The sequence below is a fragment of the Ochotona curzoniae genome, unplaced genomic scaffold (genome assembly GCF_017591425.1).
Source record: "Ochotona curzoniae isolate NIBS_2020 unplaced genomic scaffold, NIBS_Ocur_1.0 contig_4093, whole genome shotgun sequence".
In the NCBI taxonomy this organism is placed as follows: domain Eukaryota; kingdom Metazoa; phylum Chordata; class Mammalia; order Lagomorpha; family Ochotonidae; genus Ochotona; species Ochotona curzoniae.
In genome coordinates, this window is record NW_024466124.1 from 3,247,933 (window position 1) to 3,269,619 (window position 21,687).

The window sequence follows — 21,687 nt, forward strand, 5'->3', positions numbered from 1 at the left end:
AACACACATGAAGAGAAACTTTAGTTCCTGAATGACAAAATAAGCATCTTTAGTACAATATTTCCTCTAGTAACTTCTACAAATATTTGATCCATTTTCATTATCTTTCTAACTGTGAAGGAAGTGTGTGACTCTTCCCAGGACAAATGCCACTTTGATAATTCAAATAATATATAATTTTAGCTTTGTTTAGATTTTATTTTTACACTGCATTTTGTATAAAATCATAAAATTGAAAATTCACAATATCTTATTTCCAGGATATGTGACTTTTAAGTATGGGGTCATTAAGACTACCTTCAGCTTTTGGACACTAAAGGTGTATCACCAAGGGCAGATGTGCAAATAGGAAACTTCTGACAAAGATAAAAAAAGGCACAGAATTAGTCAATGACATCAATTTCTGACTCTCAACCATGGCTTCAGGATCACAGAGCAGAGTTTCTGTATCTCTTGGAGGCAATGACCAGAGTCAGATATGTGACTGCAGTTGGTTAGGAAATGAAGATGAAATGGATGAACAAACTGGAAAGTTCATTGTTGATACATTGCCAGCACTCAAAGTCGCCACTAAATGGAAGAGCTTCCAGTTTAATGATTATAATCATGAGCATAACAGGCATTGAGAAGATATATCCAGTTTTCTACTTTCAGGCAGGTACAATTTTACTTGTAAAATAACATGATCATAGTATAGAGTGCTATCCGCCATGAAGATATGGCTGAGCTTTGTCTTATTCATGAAGTGCATTCCAGTTCAGGCAGTATTTGCCTATGTAGCAACTGTGCATGCTGGATCACAAATCCGCTGCAGTCACTGGGATAGCTTTCTTGATATTTTTAAGGGTAGGCCCATGTGTGGCACATTCTACTTTCCTCAACTTTTTGTGTCTGCGGTCCAGGCATATGGTTCCTCAGCTATCTGCAAGACACTGGGAATAAATGTTTAGAGGCAGCTAAATCCTTTGAGAGGGCTAGGACCCTGCCTTGCAACATCCAAGGATATAATAAACAACATACTGAGTTAGTGTGAAGTTCCTTGAAACTTAAGAGAACACAAAACCATGCACCCAAGAAGCAGATGGACTAATGGATGAGCCCATGATACGGGGACATAATTCAAACAGGACTGATATAAGGAATATCTGGACAGATGGCTAGCTTGGAAGCCAAGGAGTAAATGTTAATGTGTTTGTCTTTGATTTTGTGCTGATTTGAAGAATATGCAGCATTTGAAATATTTTAATGTAGTACGTTAGCTAGAAGAGATAGCTCTGCTCTTGGAAAATACACACATTCATGTAAATGCCATTGTTAAATTTCTCTATCCATTTCCCTTCTCCCATCTAATTAGTAACAGTGTAGTCATTTTCTCTTTCTTTCTAACTGTTCCTATTTACTCCCCTATAAACTAAAGTAACTTTCCATTGAACAGTTTAGCATGATTGAATGAATATGAAGTTTAATATTTGAATGTTGGAAGTTTAAGGAATAGTGAAAGAATATTATATTTATGCATATAAATATCTTAATCTCAAATGTTGTCCTCAGAGTAGTGGATTTCTCTTGGCTTGATAATTTTTCTTTTTCATAATGTTTAAGACACTTTAGAAAACATTTATAATGATTTACTCTACTTTGTAATTAAACTTAGTGATTAGAATCTTGCTCACTGACATAGCTGTTTTCTCTTACATGGATGGCACCAGCTGGTTTATAGGTGAAACCTGATCTGACTCCCAAAGCTATCAGGGGGCAGCACAATGTGAAGCCCAACAATGCAGTGGCACCTCATGAAAGTTCACAGAGAGGGAGCTCTGACAGCCCCTTGCATTTCTTTGGAGAAATTTTGTGTATGTTAGGGAGTATTTTCTTTAGAACTTAAACTGTAGCTACTCTGGGAACACATTCAATTTATGTGACATGGAAAGAGGCTAATATTATGTTATCTTACACAGCCTCTAGCCATTAGAGGAAGGGCAAATAGCTAGAAATTTGCAGTTTGGAGTTCAGCCACTTGGGGTATTTTACCATTAGGAGAAATGTGACGGCTGTATAATTAATGAAGGAAAGCATTAGCAAAAGGCTGAGAGAGCAAAGCAATGACAAGTGGTGCTTAGCATTGTTTCCATGTAATTTTACCCATGGTATTGAAGATCCAGTAAAGTTCTTCATGCACCCTTTTATCACACAGTTAGGGAGAAGTCGTATTGAGCAAGGCACATTGCTCTGAGGCTGGTGTGGCAGGTAGAAGTACGTCTGACTCATGGAAATCAAAGATTCTCAATGGCCAAGGACTCTGAGTAATGTGATTTTCCAGTTGATGTTGAGTGCCTTCCACAAGGCCAAAGCTAGAGCAACTGGAGGGGAAAGCTAGTACTCTCCCATGATTGAAAAGGAAGAAATGTGGGTTGTGAATACAGAATACCCCTGGTAGCCACCAGCCCTGGTTCTCTGTCAGTTGGAACTCTTTGGACTGGAAACCAGCCTTACCACTGTGGTGTGTATGTCTCTGCTTTATATGGTCTGTGGTTCATTGAAAATGAAAATCTTCCTGTCAGATATCACCAATAATATAGAATCAGATGGTTGAAACCACTGAACTGTGTCAGTGTGCATCTGATGCTGTGGGCACTTAGACCTCTTCCTGATCCCCAGGCCCTGACATGACTTTGCTGAAGGACAGCCTGAGTGTCCCTCTCATTGTTTTCCTAAATCTCTCATATTCTATGAGAGTGCTCATCATTTCCTATAGAGTCCCCCAATCCAGACCCGATGGAGAAACCGCTGTCCTTGCTGGTGTTGAGAGAAGTTATGAATGAAGAATTTATGCACAGCCAAGCTAGAGGAATCCCTCCTGTTCACTCCACTCCATTAGGGCTGCTGATGGTGACCCTGCTCTCAGAGGCATCTGCATCACCTGCCCTCCCCACCTCTGCTCCCCACTCTTTTCCCAGCAGCCACTTTTTTTCTGACATGAACCCAGAGTTCCAGCGGTAGATAAAACCATCTATTTCTGGAAGGGTCACTGGACACATCATGTTAAATAAGCAGGAGCATTGTCAGATGGCTATGAACACAGTCACCGGAGGGTCGCAGCTGCCTCAGAAACCATTCGCTGGAGTGCGTCAGCCCTGTAGCATGTCACTGTGACTGCTTTGCACAAGAATTGATCAGTGCTTCTGAGTCAGAGGTGTTGTGCATGTTTATGTGTGCACTGAGAGGCAGGTGGGTGAGATTTTGATAGGCAGCGTTTGTTTCCTTAGGACATGGAGGTTTGAATAAAACATTACGGCATGGTGCAGAAGCAAAAGAAGAGAAATCTTTGACATTTTCTCCCTAACATGCCCAGGGCTCTCAGTAAACAGGTGGGACCTGCGGCCCTTCTGTGTTGAACTTCACATTTAGCTGAAGATTAATGATAGACTTGCCCTGCTGGGGATTCGTTTGTGAGGGCAGAAATGGAACATTTGCTCTCACTACTGCCAACATCATGCTCCTCTCTTGAACCTGTGAAGAGCAAGGAAAGAGAAGAGAAATCCCATTTCCTATTGGCTACACTAAGGCAAAAAGGTTTGATTTAGACAGTGTAAGGTCCTGTAGAGAAACGTCATTTATGCTGTGTTGTTGATTTTGGAATTAGGTATTTGAATTATCAACATTATTTGGAAAAATACCTAATACCTCAGAAAGTCAAAGACTTAATCCTTTAATATGGGAACTGCGTAATGCAGAAAAAGTTAACTTCTGCAAACCATACTTCATCCTCTCTGTATAGTTAGTGACATTTCCAACTTTGGGATTAGTGCAATTCTCCACCCACCTAGTTGTACCCTAGTCATCTTGATTGCTGATCAACCTGGCACCCTTTTCATTGAAAGTAGTAGATAATCAAGTCTTTGAAATCTCAAGGCCTTCTTAGGATGTTCTCGATACAATCAGGAGAACTAGTTACGAATTTAACATTCATTCTCCAGGTTTTGTTTGTGTTGGCTGAAAGAATGAGTCTGAGTGTGTTTCTCACCCGCAGTATAGGTAAGAAGGCATGGCCGGTCATAATACTTTTCTGAGCTGTCATATGGGGACATGGTAAAGATAAAGACACAAACTGGTTTGCATCTAACATTATCACCATTATTATCTTTAGCATTTCTTCTCCCTTTTCTACTTACTTGTATCTTCCTCCATAAATGTTATCCATTGCCCCTCCAATCAAAGAGAAATGTTTATCCAGTGAAAGGGAGAAATGTAATTTATAGTCGCTAACTGCAAGGTTTATTTTTGACACATTCCAAACCCTCCACCTCATTTACCTCTCTGGAAATGTAGACCTACTTAGAAGTGTAGAAAGTATTCTATCACTCCTAGCTACGCTTAGCCTTTCCAACAACTCCTGTTTTCTACCATCATGTATAATTTTTGAAAAATTGTAATTGGCATGATTGTATTAATTAATTCACAATGGCAACACTATTTGTTTAGAAGGAAATAATGTGAATGTTTCACATTCTGTTTGAAATGTCTCCTGGTAAGCTTTGAATGGGGACAATGCCAAGAAAGGAATTCTAAAAACCTCCTGTCAATTCTATTCTTTGTCTGAATATTCTATCTTCCGGGCCCTGTAGCAATGGCAGGAAACAACTTTTAGTATTTTTATTGTATTCCAGGCATGCTTTAGTTCACCCTGGTTGTTTTCTTTTAGACTCTACCTCCTTCACCACATGCAAAGAACACTAGATGCCTTAAGCAACTGGGGGAAAAAAAAAAGATTTAGACAAGTAATGTAGGCATGAAATCAGTAACTTGAAGGCGTTCTTACAAGTGCCATACTTAACTCTACATATTTTTGATTTTCAAAATGAAATAAAAAATGAGGTGAACAATAAGCCATTTTGAAAATATCAGAGTAATTTCTTAATATTTCTTGATAGCCTCCTATGGCCATGTCTGTTGAAATTAACAACTGCCTGATGTAAATCATAATTTTCTTTATTCTTTTTTAAATTTATTTTTTTATTGTAAAGTCAGATATACAGAGAGAATGAGAGAGAGAGAAAGATCTTCCATCCTTTGATTCACTTCCCCAGTGGCTGCAATAGCCAGAACTACACCTATCCAATGCCACAAGCCAGAACTTTTTCCAGGTCTCCCATGTGTGTGCAGGGTCCCAAGGCTTTGGCCCATCCTTGACTGCTTTCCCAGGCCACAAGCAGGAAGTAAAATGGGAAGCAGGGTGCTGGGATTAGTGCAAGGCAAGAACTTTAGCCACTAGGGTTCTGTGCTAGGCCCAATTCTCTTTATTCTTTTCTCATCTCTTCCCATGTCCATGTGGTACAGTGCGTCCATGTGTTATAGGCATTTGATAAATATTACTGGCTTACAGTCCTGTTAAGAATAATTAACAAAAGAGGATCTCTAACCCTTTTGTATTTCTATTTTTATATACACACTGCTCCTTCCTGACTTAACATCCTCTCTGCTTTGGATAAAAGGGCTTATCAAGTGTAATATTCTCTTACTAATTGAAGAATCCACCCTTGAGTTATAGGCAATATTTTCCTTATTCAATTTTTTTAAAGATTTATTTTTATGGCAAAGTTAGATATATAGAGAGGAAAAGAGACAGAGAGGAAGATCTTCCGTTCGATGGTTCACTCCCCAAGCGACCACAATGGCTGGGGCTGAGCCAATCCGAAGCTGGGAGCCAGGGGCCTCTTCTGGGTCTCCCACACAGGTTCAGGGTCCCAAAGCTTTGGGCTGTCCTTGACTGCTTTCCCAGGCCACAGGCAGGGAGCTGGATGGGAAACGGGGGTACCGGGAATATAACTGGCACCCACATGGCATCCCGTGGCATTCAAGGTGAGGACTTCAACTACTACGCCATTGTGCCAGACCCAAAAAATAGCATACCTTTTAAGGGGATGCCATGGTTCAGGGCTAAACTTCATATATTTTTCCTGGGATAAGAATTTGTCAGGAAAACAATCTGAATTTGTACCCATTTTAAAAATGATGCAAAACAACTCCCTTTAACATAGGAAACAGATCTTATGTTTTCCAGCAAAGGGAAGGAGTGATTGGATAGTGAAGGTGACACACTTCTCGTCCGATAAAGTCTCAGGATGCCACTTATCACCCGATTGCTATTTTGCTGCTTAATGTAGCCCAATATTGCTGAGCTTTCATCTACCCCATACCCTCATTTCTGCCAAATATAACCATCTGCTATAGTTGGAGAGTGTCTCTGAAATCTATTCAGTAAGTGCCAGAAATGAAACGATATTTTGCCTAGGTAAAAGGAAGATGTGTTTCATTTCTTCCATCCATTTGGTGAAATTAGCATGTGGATACCTTCCCAGATAAGCAAGAGAAGATATCCAGACACCTGGAATAAAGGTCTGGGAATATGAAACTTTGGAAAAGGCTGCTGACTTCCTGAGTAATTGCAGCCTCAGTGAGTAGAGTCACGCTTCCATTTGCTGCAAGGCAACGACCCATCCCTGCAAACATCCACTTAGCATCCCACAGGGTGGACCTACTGCTGAAGCAGCAATAATGGCCGTTCCCAGTCAGTCAGCAATGCACATGTTGGTGCCTGGATGATTTGCCTTCTTTTCTAACCAGCCCCATTGCCTGTATTCCTAGCTGATTTTGATTATTTAGTAAATACAGAATATTCCCAATTTAACATGCCTTCATTTTAAGTAGCATCCAGGTTACACATGTATCCATGGAAGGACAGTCATCTCTGAGGAATATAAAACATGGGCTGCTTAACATTTCTCTGTCCCACAACTAGTGTGTTGGAAATACTTAGAAGCGTCTAACTCAACCCCCTTCATGATAGGGCTACTATCTGGTTGAGTCTCTAGAGACAGTTGTGTTATAAATCTGACTTCTTAGGATAGGGCCAGGGACTCACAGGACCACTTGAGAATGGAATAGTGTAGGACTCAAAAGCCCAAAAAGATTTGTGTTGGCCAGTGCAGTAAAATGTCAGCTACTTCACAGGGGACTATGACAAGTCAGGATGGAAGCACTTTAAAAAACAACAACTATGTTCATAATGTGGCCCTGTATGATTCAAAGAGGATTACAAGAAGATGACGTTTTTCTGGATTGTACCTGGTATTTGTATGTCACCTTTATGAGTCCCCTACTCCAGTTCCCCTAACTTTACCACATTGTGACACATTTGGCAGCTCACATGCTTTGCTTTGCACGTGTACTCCCCAAGTGGTTTTAAGAGTCAGGGCTGGAACAGACCAAAACTAGGAGCCCAGTCCTCCCAGCTAGGTCTTCCACTGGGATGAGAGGGATTCAGTCATTCCAGTCATTGGCTACTGCTTTCCAATGCACATTAGCAGGAAGTTGGATTAGAGAAAGAGTCTTAAAAAGCACTCCCATTTGGGATGCAGGCACAATAAGCGGTGCCTTAACTCACTGTACCATAATGACCATCCTTTTGTGTCACATTTTATTATAAACATAAAATTTCTAGACATTGACTACAGGACTGAACATACTGGCACAGCTCTGTCCCTTAGTAGATAAGAATTCAGTATGTATCTTTGGAATGATTTATTGTTAATAATAGCACTAATTATGAACTATGGTAATTCCCTATACATTTTGGCAATAATGGAGTCTGCAAGAATATAACTGTTAGATGATGACCACTGACCACACGCCTGCTGGTGGAATAATATCGGCAAGTTGTTCGGAGTTGAGATGCAAGCTTTATTGGAAAATCCACTCCTGGGCCCCCTTTGCACAGAGAGGAAGGAAGAGGGAAGCGAAAAGGGTGTCTGAGATACGTGTAGAGGAGTTTTATACTCCTCTAGACACGTGGGAGGGCAAAGGGGCTGTCTGAGTCCCAACTATGCAAGGAATGTCCATTCAGGTGTGCCATTGGTCACCTGGAATCCCGCCAGGTAGGTGACGTAACTGGCTCCTGTGGCCCTCCTCCTGTTCCAGGCTGGAGCCTACAAGATGTCGGGGCAGGGCAGACCAGCCCCTAGTCTCCAGTGCCCTGGGCAGCCATCAATAACTAGAATGCCATTAAACATAAAATTGCATAGATTATAGTATCATCTTACCTTGGGAAATATAATCCAAAACTGCTTTATTAACTGGCTTTAGGATGTAATAAGTAAAAACAATGGTTATTGAAGCTTCAAATAAAGTTCACTGCATTAGCTTATTTGACCCTGATAGCAGTTCTGTAATATTCCTACTGCCAATATTATATACATTATCCTCAAATGCTATATGAAGAAGTAGAGGCCCAGAGACATGCAAATAAATGTATTAATTTGTGCAGCTAAAATAGATCGAACACCAGCAATATGCCGATGATGTATTTTGTCGCAGTGTAAGCTAGTGGAATACAAGGGTCAAAACTCCAGAGGAACTTTAGTGTGGCAGTGTGTGTTGTTTTCCAGTCTTATCCTTCCTTGTGGAAACTCCCTCAGCATGCTGTACAGCCTGCTTTAGTGGCATTGTCAGAAGCACAATGTCAGGTTGGGTGGAAATTGGATGTTTTACAAGGTGGCATTTATGTGTCATACTGCATATTTTTATTCTTTCTGTTGAATCCTAAGATCACAGTTATAAAGCCAAATTCAGAATCTGATCCTGCTGCTTAAGAAATATTCTGTATTATTCTGAAGTCCTATGTAAACAAGCCTAGCTGCCCCATAGCCTGTTATATATGCAAGTGACAGGTTTAAAGGGGGCTGCACCAAGAAAGTTAGTAGAGAACAAAAAGAAAGAAATCGTAACATCCCATCACCTTGACACACACGCAGGCCACCCCTCCACCCACCCAACCCTTGCCCCAACTTCCAAAGCACAATAACTAATGAGACCAATTTGTTGCTAATTTGTCCCATTAGGAATGGAATTTCCAATTGAATACAAGTAACAACTGCTAATTATTTGAGGTTAGGCAAAAGAGTCAACTGACTGCTTTTCTACCCCACTCTGCATCTGATTGATTTCCTTCTGCTTCTGGCCAGTTAGAGACCAAGGATTAAGTCACTGAAGCCTAGGATACAGTTAGGATACAGTGCTGTGGTGGAGAAATGAGGCATCTGTGCAATAACACAGGAGAAACACTTTAGTAGCCATGTGATGATGGAAAGCAAATGATGGTGAGATTTTGAAGAAGAGTAAGGGGATCCTCTGACAAGCTCAACCCAAAAGCAGGAAAGGAGCTTGCTACATAAAGAGCTGCCTTGGACTTTAATCCAGTTCCCAAGTTCCCCTCATGGTGTACTCACCCTAGGGGGTAGATCTCTCTTGGGCCTAGAGAAAGCCAAGGACTCAGTCACTGCCCAGGTACAGGGAAAAAAATATTAGTGTGGAAACAATGGTATTATCCACTTTCTTGTAGCCCTTGACCATTTGTACCCTAATCAAGTAAGATTATTTAAATTAATTTTTTTTAAAGAGCTGCCTTGGGGGAGGGGCATTCATGGTGAGCCTTCAGGATCCCCAGCCTGGGGGCTTTTTTAACCAGCTCAGGTACACTCAGCTGAGCACACTAGCTGCCTAGGGGAAGGGATGCTCAACATTCTTCTGGGACCACCCAGTCCTGTAGCTTTTTGATCCACATGGGTGCATGCAGCTGGGCTGTGTAGCTGCCTTAGGGAGGGGAGTTCCTAGTAGGGTAGGTCTTCAGAATCCCCAGCCTGGGGACTTTTCTAATTGGCTCAGGTATGCATAGCTGAGCACACTGGCTCCCTGGGAGAAGGGATGCTCAGCAGGCTTCCAGAGCCACCTCATACAGGAGTTTTTTTGACCTGCATGGATGCATGTAGCCAGGCCACATGGCTCCCTGGCATGGGCCCAGGCACCTCAGATGCCAAAAGTGTTGGGTGAACCCCTTTGGGTCACCTGGTAGTGCCCCGGCCTGCGGAGTCTTCAATGGAGACCTGGGGAGAGAACCGACAATTGGGGGGGACAGGAGACACGAAGAATGGGAGCAAGACAGGAGGTCTGATCAAGCTCCAAAAACTTTATTTTTTCAGGCAGTATTTAAGCAGCAAGTAAGGGCTGGAGGGGGGAAGTTTTATGGCAGGATATGGGCCAGATAGGGTGGAGGTCACTGTGACAACCCTTATCTTGGGTGAACAACTACAGGTGAAAGGTTACCAGGAAACTAGGTGAAGGATAACTGGATGTTGCATTCCAAGACCATTACAAAGTGAGGAAATAACAAAATGGAGTAACTCCTGCTGTTTGGCAGTTCTCTGGTCCCTGGCATGGTAGCACAACCTCATGGTTTGAGAGGTATTGATTTACAGGGGGATAATGGGATCACACAGGTGTCAGTGAGCAATGACCTATGGTATTACATCCAGGCTAGGAATTACAGCTGAGAGATTTCCATAGATAAGTGCACAATGTGTGTATGGAAATAGGGAGCTAACACCAATTTGGTGTGGAGGGAAGAACCAGAGTGAGAGAAGTGGGTCCGATAGCAAAATCTATGGGGGAAATGTGGGTTTACCCCATGAAACTGCAGTCTCTGCTGGTTTACCAGTAACTTCATATGGGGGACAAGACTGGCTGGGGAGCTAAGGGGACACCCAAGCTGGGTTGGCATTTCCATTGATGAGGAAGAGTTTAAGATTGGGGCAACAAGCTAGGTTGGACACAGCTACAACCTCCACCAGCGTGGGTGAGCACTGGGTCTGGGGAACAACAGATTGGGCTGGACTCCAGCCCCCACTGGTATTCGTGAGAGCTAGATTGGGTGTACAACAGGCTGGGCTAGGTCTTGACTCCTGCTGAACCATGTCAAAGCTGTGTCTGGGAGCAGAGCAGGTATCACTGGGCTGCAACACCCAACAGCAAGAACCAGAATATGTGGGGCCAGTTGAGCAATGTCATTGTTCTTACCAGGAAAGGAGACGGACAAAGTCAACCTGGGCCAAGAAACCACTGGTGTTCATGAGAACTGCCACTGGGAAGAGACCTGATAGAGGAGCTTAGAAAACTCCTTCGTCGGGACACAGTCCTTCAGGTGAACACATAAAGCAAGGCAAGGAACAGTCTAGATCATGCCAGGCTATAGTACCTGCCAGCATACATGTGGATCAGGTCTGGGGACATACAAGTCGGGGCCAGTTTATAATACCTACTGGAAGACCTGAGAATCAGGACAGGGGCAAGAGAAGCCAGATCAGGCCACAATGCCAGCTAGATCCCATTAGGGCCAGGACAGTGATTAGGCTGGGCTGGGATAGGCTGCAGCACCCATCAACAAGAGCTGGAACAGGGGACAGGCTAGACCAGGCCAGATTGCTGACATGAGGCAAGTCTTGCCAGCCTGGGCCCAGTCAGTGCTGGGCTTATGAGTCTCAGGGACCAGGGATTAGATCGGGCTCCAGTAGCTTGGCTAAGGTCCTGGGGTCTACCTGTGTGGTGGTGGCCGTGTTCGTGAGCCCTGGGGATGAGGGACTCAGGTTACCTGGCCGAGGTCCTGTGTCCAGCTTGTGAGCTGGGTGTCAAGTTTGCTAGTCTCGGGGGTGGGGGATCCAGCGAGGACTGGGACACCTGGCCCAGGTCCTTGGGCTCACCTGCAAGAACAGTAGACACAGGCCCTGTTGTAAAAGGATAATATGACAGCTCATTTGGTGCCGTGGCAGAAGAAGAACAGATCAATCTGGACAACTACTCTAGTCAAACAATGACAGCAAAAATTCTCGGTGAATGGAGACTTGAGGCTTACTACGTCAGTCAGTGGATATTGGGAAGGTAACATCGTCCTTGGATTGGTGAAATCAACAGCATTTCGGAACTATTAAAACCACTTGAGTAGAACCCTTGGAATATGTACACATTAAGACTCTGGGTTGATATGAGGTGGTGGTTCCTCATCCCTCGATCCTGGGGCATTTGTAAAGTTGTGTGTGGCTTCCCCCTTTGTCTCAGCCCTTCCTCCCAGAAATAATACAAAGAAATAACAAAATTGGAAACAATGAGTTCACCCAGTTTTCCCTAATACTCAATTCTTCCCACCATGATCAATCATGTAGCCATAAAAAACAAAAGTATTTAACAAAATTAAAGTTTGGGTTTTATCTTGAATTCACTGAGATTAAAGGCCACTTTATTCACATTCACCATTTAGAAACATAATTCTGATTGTGATGTGGTACATGGATGGTGCAGAGGATGAAAAGAGGAAATCTGAAGCAACAAAACTAGTCTCAATGTTGTTGCAGTTACTCAGCATCCCCCCCCCCATGATGTGCGTATCAAGGTTTAGTAAATTTAAGGATTGAGAGTAATGAATGGATGAATCTCAGAGATAGTGAAACACCAGAAGACACACAACTGGTTGGTTTTGTTTTTCTTGGGCCGCCCTTTGCATGACACCATTCACTAAAAACAAAAACAAAAACAAAAACAAAAGCAAAAATAAAATAAAATAGAAAGCAGGTATTTTGTGGGAAGGTACATTATGACTGAATATTTTGAACTTTGCATATCTGTGTCACATTATAGACATCTCAAATAGTCTCAAAAATGTTACCAGGACAAATTGGACTGGAGATAATAATATAGGAGTCACCAGTAATTTGGCATTTGCTTTTAAATTCACAAAGTAGGTAAGATCTCTCCATGAATGTGTAGAACTGAGATAGAGAAAAATAACAGTGATCAATCCCTTAAAGAGCTGTGCGGATGTTTAAGGAACAGGACAAAAAGAGTAGTAGAGCTAGAGTGGGAAGGCCAGCCAGGAGGGTGAGAGGAATCCTAAAATCCAAGAAAATGAAGACCTGGAAGAAGGAGATTATAGTTAACAAGTTAAAAATGGAAATGCTTTAATACTTTAACATTATTCTTGGTAATTGTGATTTTTGATGAGTTTACCCCAATTTTTTTCTTGCAAGGTTAAGAGTCCAGAGTGCATTCAAAATTCAAAAATAAATGGGAAATGAAGATGTAATGTAATTTAATATAATGTAGAATAATTCCTTCTTAAACTTTGGGAAAAATTTCATTAGAGTATGGCATGGATTTGGAGAGCAATCTCCTTTGAAAGCCAAAAAGATGGCATTGTATATAAATCTTTTGAGAAGTTACAGGTAAAAAATAAAAGTGGTGAAGTAAATAATGAATTAAGACCCATCAAGTGACCGGTGGATAAGTGAGATACAGGATGCAACCTATTCGCATTTCTAGCTGTTCAATACCAACACTTTCTGCATCTCTGATGCCTTGAGATGCAGTGTATGAGAGTGTGTCATCCTCAGTTAAGACCAGTACCGTTTGATGCTCATACTAGCACCTTACGGTCTATTTTGTTATATATTTTATTCCCAGTTTTATCAAAATGAATTGATGAAGGATTGAACAATGCGCTTAACTTGCATGGCATGTAAATACAGTCCCGAAGATTTATCTCATTTGTGAAAAAAAGGCACTAGTGGAGTGTCATAGGTAATAATTCTCTTAGCCATGGACACATTTTCTATTCTTGAAATTTGCATGTTTTAATTTTAGATATATTGAGCCTCTCTCCTTTAAAATTACTGCATTTTAAGAAAGCTTGGCAGACATATAAATTTGTGTATATTTATGGGGCATCATGTGGTGTGTGAATATATGCATGGAGTAATACACAATCAGTAAATATATCTCTGCAAACATTTAACACTCCATTAAAGCATCAGCATTTGAAACCCTGTCTTCTACTTATATATACATACAGAAAAATTAACACGTGTTGTCACCATGTTGTGTTCTTGTTACTCCTGTCCGGCTGTGGCCTAACATTCATTCATCAAGGCTTCTTCATCCATCCTTTCTTTCTGGGGTAAAATATTTTCTCACGCTGTTTCTATTATTGATCATCATCATCATCGTCTGACATATCTACATTTCCTCGCTTTACACTGTGTCCTGTGTTACAATTCAGAAGCATGTACAGCTTGAGTAGATTTGGGCTTTTATAATTATTGCCTAACTGTCTGTGACTGGTTTTAGATAGTCGAGGAATGCATCTAGAATATTTACAGTGCGTTCTTGAACATCAGCATTGATTTGTATTTTGCATTTTTTCGAGATGTTCAGAACATCTGCGAATTAGAAACGGAATATTAAACAGAAGAAAAGGACATCAGGATCTCTGCATTCCAAACCCAGACATAATTATTTATCATATCACCTTTGACATTTATTACAATTTGTTTATCATATTCCTCTTTTAAAATGAGTTTCACCAGGCCCAATGCAGTCGCCTAGTGGCAAAATTCCATGCCTTGCATGTGCTGGGATCCCATATGGGTACTAATTCATATCCTGGTGGCCTCACTTCCCATTCAGCTCCCTGCTTGTGGTCTGGCAAAGCAGCTGAGGATGGCCCAAAGTCTTGAGAATTTGCACCTGCGTGGGAGACTCAGAAGAAATTTCAGGCCCCTAGTTTTGGATCAACTCATCTCTGGCCGTTGCAGCAGACTGGGGAGTGAATCAGTGGACACAAGATCTTCCTCTTTGTCTCTCCACCTCTCTATATGTAGCTTTCAAATAAAAATGAAAATAAATCTTTAAAAAATTGAGTATCATCTTTTTGTTCCTTAAAGTAAAAGTCTGGAAGAGTACATTTCAAGTCAATGTAAGAATACAAGAAAATGACCCTTAAACTCAATAGCTAAAAGGTGGAATCAAAACTCTATAAATAGAAACTTCAAAATACTGGGCATTGACTGCAGGCTATTTCTGCCCCTGGGTTTGATTTGAAGTAACTGGTTTCTGCCCACATGTCATTGTAAAGTGAATTCTAAGGTCGCAAGAGACCGCCTCTCCACATCTGCCTGTACAGCTCTGGTCAGTTGCCCAAGTACCATCAGTGCCCCCTAATGGCTGTTTACAGGGACTGCATGGCTGTCAGTACCTGCTTCTGCAAACAAAATAATCCTGTACTCTTCACTACCTCACAGAGTCCTTTGTGAGAAAAAAGAGTGAGGAAACATAAAATTCATTATTATCCTTCTTATGATTACAACTGTTGAATTCCTGCATCCTCTCTTGTCCTCTTCCCTCCTGGGAACACATAGTGTCTGAAGAACTTCACAAGCAGTTGGGTTGAGGAAAAAAAAAAGCAAAAAAACAAACAAAACAAAAGAGAAGGAAAGAGAAAAAGGTAAATTACAGTCAAGACATAAGCCATGCTATCTGTAACGAGAGCATAACCATGGTTATGAAATTTGTGAGTAATTTACTTCCCACTTAAGCCTACCAAAGTGGGAGCTAATCTTGCCACACAAAACACTAATGAAGGAAGTCAGGCAGCAGTACTGTTTGCCCGTGGGGACTCATTTTTCACAGCACCAAAAACTAATTTCTGCTGTTTTGACCATCTGGTATCCTGGATTTTAAAGATGAAATTTCATTCAGGCAGTGCTTAGGAGCCTGAGCCTGGGAGTCAGGCTGGTTTCAGATTCCTTTTACAGGTCTCCTCTGGTCCATTCAGTGTCATACCTGTAAAAGTACTCCCCGTACTTGGGCCGTCCTCAACTATTTCCCAGGCCATGGGCAGGAAGAGGGATGAGAAGCAGAGCCGCTGGGATTAGAACTGGTCCTCATGTGGGATCCCGGCGCATTCCAGGCAAGGACCTTAACCATTACGCACCAGGCCTGAAGTTTTAAATAAAGTTCACTATTAGCAGTGGTGATGGTAGTATTAATAGTAATTGTACTACAGTGTTTTTATAATGCCTGCTTGTCTGTGATACTGACCTTATTGATTTAGCATTGAAGTTCTAAATTGTATCACCAGTCCTGACTGCTACACTCCAAGAGGGCATTTAGGGATTTCTTTCTGCAGGAGTTTACTCAGGGTTTGCTTATGTGGTCACAACATAAGCACCGTATCGTACTAACCCAAATGTTCAATCTTACACCAACACACACCAATTTTCTTTCCATGACATTTTGAAGCAGATATTACACTATACTTATTATCATATAAATCTATATGTGCACAAGAAAAGAGATTTAAAAACAGTGATAAAAAGATTGCTATCTACGAATTTGCATACTCTAATGTTTAAATGAAGTTTATATAGTTAAGAATGAAGGCATTTTTAGTGCAGGGCTAGGTATACTTCCTCTTGCACAGAGATGGCCACACAGAAAGGTGATTTCTCTTTGAAGGCCTTCCTTGGAACCTCCTCAGAGAATGGACAAGACATAAATGATGATATGGATCTTTACAGCATCCTGGCTACTTAACACAAAATTTCAAATGATGTAATGAAAGATCAAGTTTACCACTTTCACATTCCAGTGCTGCAAGTCTCTTCTGCATTTTTTAAAATATTTATTTATTTTTATTGGAAAGGCAGATATACAGAAAGGAGGAAAGTCTGAGAAAGATCCATTGATTCACTCCGCAAGCAGCCACAATGGCTGGAGCTGAGCCAATCTGAAGCCAGGAGCCAGGAGCCAGGAGCTTGTTATGGGTCTCCCACACAGGTGTAAGATCCCAAGGCTTTCCCTGGTCACAAGCAGGGAGCTGAATTGGAAGTGGGGCTGCCAGGATTAGAACAGATCCCATATGGGATCCTGGCATGTGCAAGATGAGGACTTTAGCCACTAGGCTATGGTACCAGACCATGCAAACCTCTTTTATTGATATGATTACATGTTTCATATGCTTTTGTCTTTACAGTTCCACCAAAGATCTCCAATATCTCCTCGGATGTCACTGTGAATGAGGGTAGCAACGTGACTCTGGTTTGCATGGCCAATGGACGCCCTGAGCCTGTTATTACCTGGAGACACCTTACACCAACTGGTAAGCAACCTTCAGCTTCGCAGGATGCCCTCTGGTGGTATCTCTGGGCTCTGAAATCTCACTGCTTAGAAGAAAAATTAGACTTTGTATTGATAAAACACTAAGAAAATTGCTACTCGGGGTTTAGGGTCTTCATAGTCATTGCCAATGGGTTCAGGTTTATAAAATGTACAACTTTTAAACTAGCTTATCTTCTTAAAGGAAAAAGAGAGGGACATTAAAGGACTTAAGGCTTTATCTAAAACACATCCAATTTTGGCAAGTGAGGGTATTGACACACTTTTTGCATAAATTAAATTTATAGAATTATTTATATTTGCTTATTTTGCTTTACTTATAGTCATCAACATAGCTAGATTATCTCCTAATTTTGACCTTTGTATAAATGGTATACATAATGTTTAAGACTGAATGCATGACTTTGATTCCACCAAATCCATTTTCTCACATGTAAAATTATGCCTTTGCAGATGACACAGTCTTTGAAAAATGGCATCTGCTATTTAATTGTTCTAGAAAGAGGATCAATGAATCAATTACTCTTATAAGATGCCTTTTATTTTGATAGAGAACTCCCAACTTTTAACCAATTTATTCTTTCAAAGTTTCCTTTTATATGTATCTAGGGATTTAATTTACAACATAACCAAAAAAAAAAAAAAAAGGCAGAGCTGAATATAAAGTGGAACTATCTTAAGTTACTTCCAAATGGCCAGAATAGTGTTTGGATGCAGTGACTTTTAAAGTCTCTGTTATTTGTGTGTGAGAGTATAGTGCCATCTTTTATTATTATTATTATTAGACCCCAAAGTAATTTTTCAGGCAATGTTTGAGCCAATTTATATGGTAATGTTATGTTTAGACAAATATTCTTATGAGAGGCTTCTCTTTTCTTAAGAAAATCTCACCCAAAACTTAATACTTGCAACCCATCACTTATTAATATATAAGCAGCCTATTAATGATATATACATCCAAAGCACATTAATTTGGGATATCAGTCTCGAATGCACTATGTCACAGATTTATCCTACGCCTTACTTGGGATAAAACACACAAAGAGGGATGTCTGAGATGTGAACTGAAAGATACCACATTTCTCCTTAAAACAAGCTAAAATTGGAGCACATGTTACTTGGATGGTTCTAGTAGCTCCCAAATCTAAGTCTCCTAACCCTTTCACAAGTAGCATTGTTTTATGAATGGCAAATTGATGCAAAAGCTATTGGCTTGTGTTTCAGGATGGTAAAACAGATGCATTCTAGAATTATTTGATTGACTCTAATATTGCCAAGAGATTATTTAACTTTTACATAATCTTTGTTTGAAAAAGTTCCTTGAGGAAATTTCTCTGTTTTTTGGTGTCTCCACTGTTCTTTATTTAAGCATAGTTGGTTTGTTCGTTTTTCTTTGAATGGGTCCAGTGAATGTTTGTGATTTTGACTCCTTCATTGTATTGAATGATGGCAAACATCAGGCTAAATTTACAACCTATTTGTAAAAGAATATAAGTTATTATGCATAAATTACATGTAAGTAATACTTTAAACAAACTGCTTAGGAATGTAGGGTATCAAATCTATATATTGTTAGATACAAAACCACACCGAAATAGTGAGACTACTGAGACCAGAATGATGGTAAAACCAGGCGAGGTTCCCTGGGCCACAAGGTCCACAGGCTGCTGCAGTCACACCTGCACTCAGCTGCACATTTCTTTAGTGGTGATGACTGCGCTTGATGCAAAGGTATGTGTTGTCTTCTGATTGGTCCACTTACATGAGTCCAGGACCGCTATTCCCCGTGGGAACTTTTGGCACCACCTAGGAGCTTTCTGCCTGCCCCCAGGTCCTCTAGGCTAACATATATAAACTATATTCCTGCCTTCATGTTATTTCCATACCATTATTTTATTTCACTTTTCTAATTATTAACCTACATAAGCATTTTATTTCTAACTTCTCAATAGCTTGTGGAACAAGGAAGCACATAAAACAAGGGGAAAGGAGAGGGAGAAAGACAGATATATTCCAGTTACAATCAAACAGTGAAATATGCTAATACAAATGATTATTTTGATATAGCTTTGTGTGGTAATTAGCTTTTAAAGGGGAAATATAATTCCTGACTTAACCCCCAAATAGATGCAATTTTGTCCATGAGTAGAAAAATTATGAAACAAAACCAGACTTTCATTACTCTTCTCCATTCTTCCAAGAGCTTTGGTCTTCAAAACTAAGTACAATAAACTCCCTATCATAACACAGTTTTACTTGAACCTGAATAACCTTGTTTTCCATGATATTTCAAGTTGAGAAAAGACAAATGGCCACATCGTATCTTCCAGAATAAAGACAGTTTATTCGTATATTCTCAGAAAACTCTAAATACTTCAAAATCGACTGGAAAAATTAATGAACTTAGAGGAATTCTTAGTAGTCAAAACCAAAGGTCAGCAAAGACAGCCTGGGAATCAAATCCATTCTTGCCTATGTAATACTACCTGCAAGCAATGTGGTTGCTAAATTGCTAAAAAAAAAAAAAAATGGGGAAGGGGTAAATTAAAAAAATATCTTTTGACATGCAAGAATCATGGAATTCAAATTTTAGGGTCACACGAAGTTTTACTAAAACACAGCCGTATTTATTGGTATATACTCAAAGTCCACATTTTTTTTTTTTTCTAAAGCAGTTGAGGAGTTGCAACAAAGATCCTGTGGCCCACGAAGCTGAGTATACAGCATTTTTTACAAGGTTATTAGTGGAAAGTAGAATTAAAAGATAAATTTATTTTAGTGCAAAGTATTTCTGGAATCCCTGAATAGTTTTATCATTAAGCACATTCTCCATGTATATTTGGAACATCAATGCTACTTTCTTTCTGATCTCTTACAGAGTAGTTTAAAGATCACTGTGTAAGATCATGGCTTGGGACACGATCACAACTCAGGCATTGCCCATACTCCAAGGGCTTTCTATACTCCAAGTTCCCCCCACCTCACGTTTCAGGGGAGAAAGCTCCTTCTTTCATGGTCTTTTATCAAATCATCCCTGTGGTTAGGTTTTATTCTGACACATGCAAAATTAGTTTCCCAATGCATATGCAGACTCGGGGACTGGCGGACAGGGGCAGGGAGCAGGTTACCATTCTCTGTTATAATGGGCATAAATTCCAAAGCCTGCCGTTTGATCACTTCCATGTCTGCCCTGTAAGACCACTCCATCATGATCGTCTGCTGGATGGTAAGAAAATTTACCTATCGTATTCTACAGAGGACATTAGGATTTTTATGGGTAAGTTTTAGTTTATGTGCTTTAATCCTTTCAAAATTTCAAAATGGGGTGATTCATTTCAACCCGTCATGCTCATCATTTCTTGGAGACACTTGGAGAAGGGACTGCTCTCTGCGATAGGAAATCTGCCTGCAGCCCATGGCTGTGTGAGCAAAGGGGGAAAAAAAGCAGCCTGGCTAACTTTGTTCAATTATTAATTCTTCCTTCAACAGTACAGAGATGTGACTGCTTTGCAGAGGAAATGTTCCTGTAGTTAGCTCCACCCTTTAGGGGCATCAAGCCCCTAAAAGGGAAATGATGTGACTCAGGATATGTCAGTATACTATTACCTGTGACTTGATGACCTGACGAAAGAAAAAAAAAAAAAGGAACATTTCTACAAGCAAAAATTTACCTCTTAACTTAGTTCCTTTATTTTTTAATTTTACACGACTTTTTTTCCAGCATATTTTAAGAGTTTTTAAGGAAGACATTAAAATGATGGTTGATTCCTCATATATTCAAAATCTTAACATCTGACTTCAATGAGGTAAAAACAAATTGACATATTCCACAGTTGCCTCTGTTACATTTAGGATTTCTTAATTTTTCTCTTTTCTTCAGTCATTTTAACATGACATGTCACGTATAGAGTTATTAAATGTGACCTATTTTCTCCCTTAATTAAGTTAGACTTTCATAATACCGTGACTCCCAGAGGGCAATTGCACCGTAACATGTATTTTCTATGCAGTGTTTGATCTCTCTTCTGTGCTCAGTGCTCTTCCCCTCTTCATTTAACTTTGTTTCTGAATCGTTCTCACAATCATGGGGAAGTCCCTTTCTCAAGTGCATCACATGATGTCAGGATTGCTCAGGGTTACAGAAAGTGTGTTGCGTTTTCTACAAGGGTTTACAAAACCCTGGTAGCTTCCTAGAGCTGCAAACCTCAAAGATACACTGAGAATCGGCTTTAGGCGGAGAGTCACTTTGGTTGTGCTGTGTCACTTTCCATCCATCCAGAAGCCAGACTTGACAACATAGAGATCTGGCTTGAAGAAGCATCTTGCATTTATTGATGTAAATAGAAAAACACTAACATGGGTGGGGTCAGTAAGAATCCAGGGAGTCTGGAATATATATTTTTTTCATTGGACATTGGGTTTTCATCTGTTGGTATGAGAGATCCCTTTCAATTCATTTCCAAATCTGAATGATTAGTTGATGATGTTTTTGAACTCCATTAATGCTTTATCCTAGTGTGTCTTACTGCAATTTGTGTAACTCACCCTTAATGACCAGTATAGCCTCTGACTATGTGGGTTTGACAGAAATACGTAATGTTTAATTAACTTTATTTCTTTAAATCAGTGCTGCAGATAAAAGTTAGAAGTAACTGAGATCTGGTCTTTGGAATTAGCCGGTTAGAATTAGAATGATCTTGCCTCCATGTTTGTAGCATTAGGACGCATATGATCCAGGAAACAGGACGTTATTTCCCAGAAATGTTCCTGTATAGACCTTCCAGAATGTTTCATGAGTCAGTCTTGGCAGTATACAGATGTGAAGCAGTCAGATCCGTGAGCTTCACAGGCAGA

At 40.5% G+C, this 21,687-nt stretch overlaps 1 protein-coding gene across 1 annotated transcript in view; it reads left to right on the forward strand.

Annotated features, from left to right (window-relative positions):
• LOC121159211 (limbic system-associated membrane protein-like) overlaps positions 1–16,920 on the forward strand; it is a 390,706-nt gene extending 373,786 nt beyond the window's left edge. Inside the window, exon 3 of the mRNA XM_040984190.1 lies at positions 16,691–16,920. Within this exon, the coding sequence (XP_040840124.1) occupies positions 16,691–16,920 (230 nt within the window). The remainder of the gene's footprint in view (positions 1–16,690) is intronic.
• The last annotated feature ends 4,767 nt before the right edge of the window (positions 16,921–21,687 follow it).